General features: G+C 37.3%; 2 protein-coding genes across 4 annotated transcripts; one reads left to right on the forward strand and one right to left on the reverse strand.

Annotated features, from left to right (window-relative positions):
• Nucleotides 1-415: 415 nt before the first annotated feature.
• LOC103965868 lies at nt 416-2,590 on the forward strand. The gene is made up of 3 exons (XM_009378961.3): nt 416-695; nt 2,049-2,123; nt 2,231-2,590. The coding sequence occupies exons 1-3, from the start codon at nt 512-514 to the stop codon at nt 2,524-2,526; spliced, it is 555 nt and encodes a 184-aa protein (XP_009377236.1). The 5' UTR covers nt 416-511; the 3' UTR covers nt 2,527-2,590.
• A 131-nt stretch (nt 2,591-2,721) lies between these two features.
• LOC103965857 (cytochrome b561 domain-containing protein At2g30890) lies at nt 2,722-6,036 on the reverse strand. 3 transcript variants are annotated; one of them, XR_007255506.1, is made up of 5 exons: nt 5,383-6,020; nt 5,135-5,299; nt 4,426-4,574; nt 3,753-4,128; nt 2,722-2,855 (listed from the first exon to the last, which is right to left on the reverse strand). XR_007255506.1 is itself a non-coding variant. In XM_048576873.1 (4 exons), exons 1-4 carry the CDS (start codon nt 5,512-5,514, stop codon nt 3,816-3,818), a joined length of 756 nt encoding a protein of 251 aa, XP_048432830.1. In that variant the 5' UTR covers nt 5,515-6,036; the 3' UTR covers nt 3,391-3,815. The 3 variants fall into 3 exon arrangements, 2 of the variants coding, with proteins under 2 accessions (XP_048432830.1, XP_009377226.2); XM_048576873.1 differs by lacking the exon at nt 2,722-2,855 and having other exon boundaries at nt 3,391-4,128; nt 5,135-5,296; nt 5,383-6,036; XM_009378951.3 differs by lacking the exon at nt 2,722-2,855 and having other exon boundaries at nt 3,394-4,128; nt 5,383-6,018.
• Between the last annotated feature and the right edge of the window lie 1,148 nt (nt 6,037-7,184).

Consider the following 7,184-nt stretch of genomic DNA (forward strand, 5'->3'; position numbering starts at 1 on the left):
ATTTAGTATGGATTGGGTTGGGTTTAGGGGAGAATGAAACCTAAAAGATAGCATTTAGCCCAGAGTTGGGTTTGGTCTTAGACCATCTCTAACCCTTGGCCTAAAACCTAAAATATTTAGCCCAGAAAATTTAGGTTTTAACCTAGAAATCATTATAATTTTTTTTTTTATTTAAAATTGAATATAAACAGTACCTGACGAAAACTGATCACACAATGTATGATGAAAAGATATGATTGGAGGATATCCGGAATCCTCACAAAGAGAATCCCGCAAGGATCCTCCTTCATTTTTTCTCACAAATATTTGTGTAATTTTCCATGGTCAAAAAACATGTCCAAGTGGATTACGACATATGTGTCAATATGTGGAGGAGCAATTTCCCGCATTTATTTTCGTCCATATAAATAATAAAATGAGGTGTGGGTGTAATGCGACAGGAGGCAATCCTCGAAGGCTCCATGGCCAATGAAGAACCTTGTAAACTCACACAAACAAATCTCATAAAATTATGGCCCTGAATTTAACTGCTGCTGCTTCATTTTCGTCGTCTTTTAGTCCTCCTCCTCCTCCATTTCTAAAGCCAAAGCACAAACATCATCTCAAGTTGTATCCTTTTAGAACACATGCAGCTCAGTCGTCAGACGGAACTGAGAGTTGGATTAAAGAGGAAGACCCTCCTGCTTCTTTCTCCGGTAAGCTTTTCGTTAGCGTATCGTCGATTTGGTTCTTCTTCTGTAATCTGGGTTCGTTAACGCATGCCTCTTCATTATTTTCATTAATTTGAAATTCTAACCTTTTTCTTTGAAAATATTGAATAAGAAGTTTGGATTTTTGGGGATATTATGGATACCTGTCATCGTTTCTGGTACAAAGGAAATTTCAGCTTTAGAAAAAGCACTTCTTTTTTGTTACAAATAAAAGCACTTATGTCTACAGTACTAAAGAAGCCAGTATTTTGTCATCTTTAAACACTTAGCATTACTATTTGATTTAGTTAAGCTTATGAGTGTAGCAAATCCTGCCTACATCCAGAGAGATATTGTTCTTCACAATAAGAATAACAATACAAGTTATATATGAGTTAAATCGACATAACACATTCTCAATCCCTTGTACACCCACTCACAGAATTTTCCTAATAGCCTCACTCTACCCCAGAGTTCTTTCACCAGAGACTTTTCACTCTAGTCTCTTGATTTTCTCTCAACCCATGTTCAACCTTTGCCATGGGAGAGCCGAATGCTCTCCCCCTTGGATGTTTCTGCTTACCCTCCCACTTTTCAAAGCATACTAAATACACAAATATTGCATCTAGTTATAGGCATACACTAGCAACTATGCCAACAACCAAGACCAAAAAGTCTTTAAGTTCACATCACATAATCATGACATAATCAACACCTAGCATACGTAACATACAACCCTTTTCTCCATTTGCCATTTAATGCATAGAAGAGAAGCATGCACAATTGCATGCTAGCAAACACAGTCACAAATGGATGCTGCCATTTCCTTGGTAGCATTAAATAAATGCCACACTTCATCCACCACCGAAAGCACACGGGTCACTTCATTGTTGTCAGCCCAAAATATGAGCCAATCACAACAGATTCAACATTACTACTTTAGCAATAAGAGAGGAAAAGCAAAGAATTTAGCATGCCACTAACATTCTATTTACGGCTTCTCATGTCACTGTATTTTTTAACAGAAACTGATTTCCGCACTTCCCTTTTGACCTTTTGCACTCCGCTGTTTAATTTTGTCATTCGATTCTCCTTTGTTTAGTAAATTGATAATAATGGAGAGAATTCCATACGCGGGGAATGCAAGAGGTCAAAAGAACTAGATGTGTCTTGCTCTTCAACTTCTGGTTGCCACTTGCCAGGACCTTTTATTCTGCACTTGATTTTATTTTGGCATTGGTGACCTGAAAACTAGTGATGCTAGAAGCTCGGCATAAATTCAGAGTGTATTAACTGCACTTAATAAACCAAAAATGCTTGAAACACTTCCGATATGCGCTTTTTTTTTTTCTTCTATAGGATCATCATCATCTGCTCGCACGCAGCTGGATCTTTTGGAGCAACTTACCTCTACTAGCTCATCAGTTGACGGTGGTATGCAAAATTCTGTCCATATACTGAATCAGACACATCAAGACACTATATGTTGATCAGAAATTTTGAAGGATAAGAATGCTTAGAGATACATATTTGATTGCCAGGTTATGTCAGCGATGGTAACTCTCGGAAACTTACAATCCGTCAGCAGCTAGCACAGTTGGTTGAGGACAGAGACGGCGATTTCATCATTCCACTTGGTAAAAAATTTAAAATGGCGAGTGCCAAGGTTTTAACCATCTCTCAGAAGCGAAATATCAAACGACAGGCTTACTTAAATGAAGTATCGAAGAGGAATGATTCAGTTTTCTTTGCCACCATTGGAGCATTTGTACTTGTTCCACCTCTTGTAATATTAGGAATTGCCATATCAACAGGTTATGTACAGCTTTTCCCATGACATATATACTACTGAATATAGAGAAATTCAGTTTACTAATTAAATTTGGAGATCCAGTGCTTCATTTTTTGTCTTTTACATGGAAATTTTGTAAAGATCATATATAAACTGCTTCGATCTGCAAATCGCATGCTTTTCACTTGAAGTTAAGAATGGTATCTAGACCATAAAATCAAAACCATTTTGTTTTGACGATCCAAAAGCTCTTTGAGGCAGACTTTATTCAAAAGCAATTATGATACGAGCGGTATAAGGGGGGACTCAAACCCAATTGTGGATAACATCTTCACTCTCCTTTTGCAAACCCATTGAGCTCTCAACTCTCCATTCTTCTCTTGCACAAGTCGTACATGACATACAAAAGAAAAGTTAGTTACATAGCTGTCCAATTTGGTTTTGAAACATCTCATGCATCAAGTGATGGATAAGTAGAAGAAAGATAGTGAAAACATATTCAATTGAGAATGAATGATCAATAAACCATATGGAGAGAGTATGTATACTAGAATGACAGAGGTAGGAGGACTTAACCTATATTGCAAGGGTACAACAACTTCTTAAAATTGCATTCCTTTACTCACTTTGTAAAAATGTAGTCATAGAAGCCCCAAATCTTAGGCAGAGTCCTAGTTACAAACTTCAGTTATTGGTGTGTATTACAAGCAATGTATTAAAAGCGTGAGGTGTGGGCAAGGCATCCGAGGGATAGCCCAGCTTAGGTGTGAGGCGTGAGGCAAAGCCTCACGGGACCTAAATTTTTTAATATATACATTGAGCGTACACATATATTATATTAAAAAAAATTATTAATCAATAATTCCTGAGCACACACATATATTATAAATACATATACACACATATATATATACATATATTATATTATATATATATATATATATAATAGAGGATGAAAAACACAATGAGCACATATATAACAATGCACGCAGACGGCACACACATCCTTTATATAAAAAATAAAAATCAGAAAACAAGGCAGAGAGATGATAATGCAAGGAAGAGGTATGAGGTAGTTAAAACCCTATCCAAAATTTGGGTTTGGGAGTAAAAAAAAATAAAAAAATTTCCCCTGAGGCGCACTTAGGTGGCTCTGGCGGCGCCTTCCGCCCACTCCCTCAAAACAAAGACGGTAACCCTCAAGCCCAACCTCATAGGACCCCTAAGCGCGCGTTTTAAAACACTGATTACAAGATAATTTCAAAATATACCAGCAAAAACAGAGAAATTCCATGTTAGTTAAAAACTAGCCAGCCATTGGGTCATTTGCCTTCTCAGCTAGAATCAGTCACCGACTGCTTTTGCTTGTCAATTGGCAAAAGCTCTTGATCTGCAGTGGGCCGTATTGGTTCATTGCCCAGAAGCACTCCTTGCTTTTGGATGTACAACCATTTGTCTTGGAAGAGGTAGAAGAAGGTGATGGCACTGACTTGAGCAGTGAAAATTATGGTCCAAAGCTTTATGCCTTTTGAGGTCTTCTCATGGTAGGCTTGTAGTCCTGTGTATATGTTGAGAACCCCAAGCAGAGACACTGCAGTTCCAAGTATCCAATGTACAGAAAACCATATGCTTCTTCCCTTGGATCCCCTGTTTAGACGATAAAAAGATTCAATTCGTAATCGAAATCATTTCGCCTTTTGTTTTCTCCCACACATTTATTGAACACTTCTACAGTTTTTTTATAAGTGACATTCTAAACTACTTTAAACTACAAAATGGAGAGCAAACTCTGACTCAAAAGAGTGGACAAACCATTCTCGCCAACTAACCTAGCCTGCGCATGCATAGTTTTGCTCTATCGACAACCACAATTCATAGCACCCGAAAGAAAAATTTACTAGTTTTATTATGTTTTGTTAAGGACATTTGGACTTGGTAGTTTACCTCTGTGGCCTTACAAACCCAATTAGGGCTTGCAACCATATTAGGCCATATAAGCCTATCCCAACCCTTTGGTGTTTATTGTTGAAGGAGTTGTTGAAGTTTCTGAAGGACATCACTGCTCCTGCTGTTGCAAGAAGGACAGAGAGCATCTGTTGAACAAAAACTAATTAAGCAAGAACTAATCAAAGTCATTTGGTAATTAATTGTATCAAAAGCCACTACATATGATTGGGGAATGCAGCACCTAACACTAATTATGTTCTACACACGTGTTAATTAAGTTAATTTAAAAAAAAAAGTCCGAATCTTTGAGTTTTTAGTGACCCAGAAAATTATAATCACACTCCTCTCTTGCTCTCTAAGCATTAATCATAATCTCCTTTAAAGAAAACATATTTTTATTTTTATTTCCTCTAACCATCTTTGTAAGTCAAAGAAGTGGAGCATCTGACCCTAATAAATTAAGCTAGTAGCATAAATAATGTAGTCTTTTTATTTGTTTATTAATATTATAAAGATAGAAGAGTTTGAACCTGCGAAACACTTGATTAAAGAGAAAGACTCTACTTGTTACGACAATTCACCGCTTGCAATATTAATCGTTATTAAGTGAAAGAATTCTAAAACTATTGAATAGTCTAAATCAATGTCAATCTAGATTATTGGAGAGGAGGATGATAATATAACAGTAATTAATAGATGAACTTACCTCTGATAAGCCATGAACATAGAAAAGAATTCTGAGCCTTCTTCCACATTCCTCTCCGTGTGACATTCTGATGGCAAGTATTCCAACAGGCATCAAGAACCCCATTGAAGCCCAAAGAAGAAACCCGTGGAGTCTGATTTCCGATGACAGTTTGTGACTCATCTGCTGTAAAAATCATGCCCCAAAATCTGAGCTATGAGCATTTCAATTCCTTCACAAAAAAATGGTGGCATGAAATGGAGTATTACCTTATGAATGTTGTCATTGTCACTGCCTGCACCTTTCATGTGTTCTTGGGACGAGCTTACGAGTGGCGAAACAAGGAAAAGAAGAAAACTTAAGTGAATGCAGAAGAAACCCAATTTCTGCCGAAACCCCATCTTGCTTTCTCTACGAAAAATTAAGAAAACAAACCCTAAACTTAAAGGTATTTGGAAAAGCTATGTATTGCGGTGAAGCTTTGGATGTCAGTTGCAGGCAATATGGTCTAGTGCTTCACAGCACTTGATTGCCTCTTTCTCTCCCTCATACCCCACTTCAAAAAAAAAAAAAAAAAAAAAACAGACATGTCAAAATGCAAGAGAACAAATTGATCTAGGAAGATGCATAAAAAGTTCGTGAGTTTATTCTTTCATCTGTTTTATTCCGCTTAAAAGAATGCAAAGTGGGATTCTTTGATGTAATAGAAATACGGATGGGAATTGCATGGATGTTGATGGTCTAAGTGAAAAAGGGTAAGAAAAGAAAGTGCAAGGTAAGAGAAATAGATGTTTCAAACTTCTGGGGTTCCATTGGTTGATATTGGAAGAGAAAGTGGAATTTCATCAGAGCAAAAAGAACGTCAGGTTTTCAACGCCCAAAGAAAAATATTGCATTGTGTGGGTTCGCTAGTGTACTTTATCTTCTGCTCTCCACTAACCAGTGGTGTGCTTGTACATAACTCACGGGTCTAACATATTGCACCAACTCATCGGAAAAAACACAAAACTATTCACACTTACAATCAAGTATTCTTCCTGCACTCGAAGCTTCGAGTTCAAATCCTCCATCCTTCAACACTGTTATAAACACAAAAATTCTATATATATCGAATGAAACGAGAACACATGTACAAAGTAGATTTGTATTGATTTGAATTTGTAAGGTTACAATCACTGTTTACAATTTTTCTCTGATTCAGTCTTCACATTTGATGTAGATGGTTAATTGTTGGTCCAAGGGTCATGATGACTTGATCTCGGACGAACAATTGAACGATTGCTTCAAGTTTTGAGCTTGAAACAATGCGTGGATAGTCTTCACCTCAAAGCTACAGCCAAGGTCGTGTTGATATAGGATTTCGTTGATTCAAGGGTCTTGGCGACTTGATCTTGAATCGAACATTGTTACAAGTTTTAAACTTGCAATAAAGTCTTGAAAGAATCGGCACAAGTGCTTGTTGATTCTTCAAGGGAGTGCTTCGGCTTTGGTCGAAAGAAAGCTTTGGCTTTGGTCGAAAAATATCTTCAGCTTTGGTTGTAAATTCTTCGAAGAGAGCTTTGACAACGTATTAGTCTTCAAAGATTTGGCAGATTTGTGAGAATTTCGGCTCTTCAATGTAGAAATTGTCGACCTTATGCTTGGCTTGGGACCTTGCTTCTCAAAGCTTGCCTTTGGATGAATTTGGCTTTGATTTGTGTCTTGACTCGTCCATGGGAGAATTTAGGCATGTTTTGTGTCTTAATTTCAGCCACTTTCCCTTGCTTGGCCGAATTATAGGGCTTTCTTGCCTATTTTGTGAGCAATCTTCAATTCTTCCTTGTTTTGTGAAGATGCTTTAGATTTCTTTCCAATTTTGGGGAGCAATTTGGAACCCTTGCCGTTTTTAAGGAAGCTTCCCTCCCCTTTGCCGAATTTTAGGAATGCTTTTGAGCTTCCTTTGCTTGATTTGTGCCACATGTCATTGATGACTTGTCTATTTGTGATGAGTCATATGCCACGTGAAGCTTTATGATGTATCATTTGCATGCAACGAAATTTACACGTCTACAACTGTTTTGTATTACCTAAT

This window comes from the organism of the source record quoted next, unplaced genomic scaffold (assembly GCF_019419815.1).
Source record: "Pyrus x bretschneideri cultivar Hongxiangsu unplaced genomic scaffold, Pyrus_bretschneideri_v1 Contig93, whole genome shotgun sequence".
Classification (NCBI taxonomy): Eukaryota; Viridiplantae; Streptophyta; class Magnoliopsida; order Rosales; family Rosaceae; genus Pyrus; species Pyrus x bretschneideri.

Excerpts from the sequence above, each read along its gene's own strand:
- LOC103965868 (XM_009378961.3), top strand. The coding sequence starts at position 512 with ATGGCCCTGAATTTAACTGCTGCTGCTTCATTTTCGTCGTCTTTTAGT. Across the intron at positions 696-2,048 it reads CCCTCCTGCTTCTTTCTCCG|GATCATCATCATCTGCTCGC; the intron begins GTAAGCTTTTCG and ends TTTCTTCTATAG. Across the intron at positions 2,124-2,230 it reads TAGCTCATCAGTTGACGGTG|GTTATGTCAGCGATGGTAAC; the intron begins GTATGCAAAATT and ends TTTGATTGCCAG.
- LOC103965857 (XM_009378951.3), bottom strand. The coding sequence starts at position 5,514 with ATGGGGTTTCGGCAGAAATTGGGTTTCTTCTGCATTCACTTAAGTTTT. Across the intron at positions 4,575-5,134 it reads ATGTTCATGGCTTATCAGAG|ATGCTCTCTGTCCTTCTTGC; the intron begins GTAAGTTCATCT and ends TTTGTTCAACAG. Across the intron at positions 4,129-4,425 it reads GGGTTTGTAAGGCCACAGAG|GGGATCCAAGGGAAGAAGCA; the intron begins GTAAACTACCAA and ends TCGTCTAAACAG.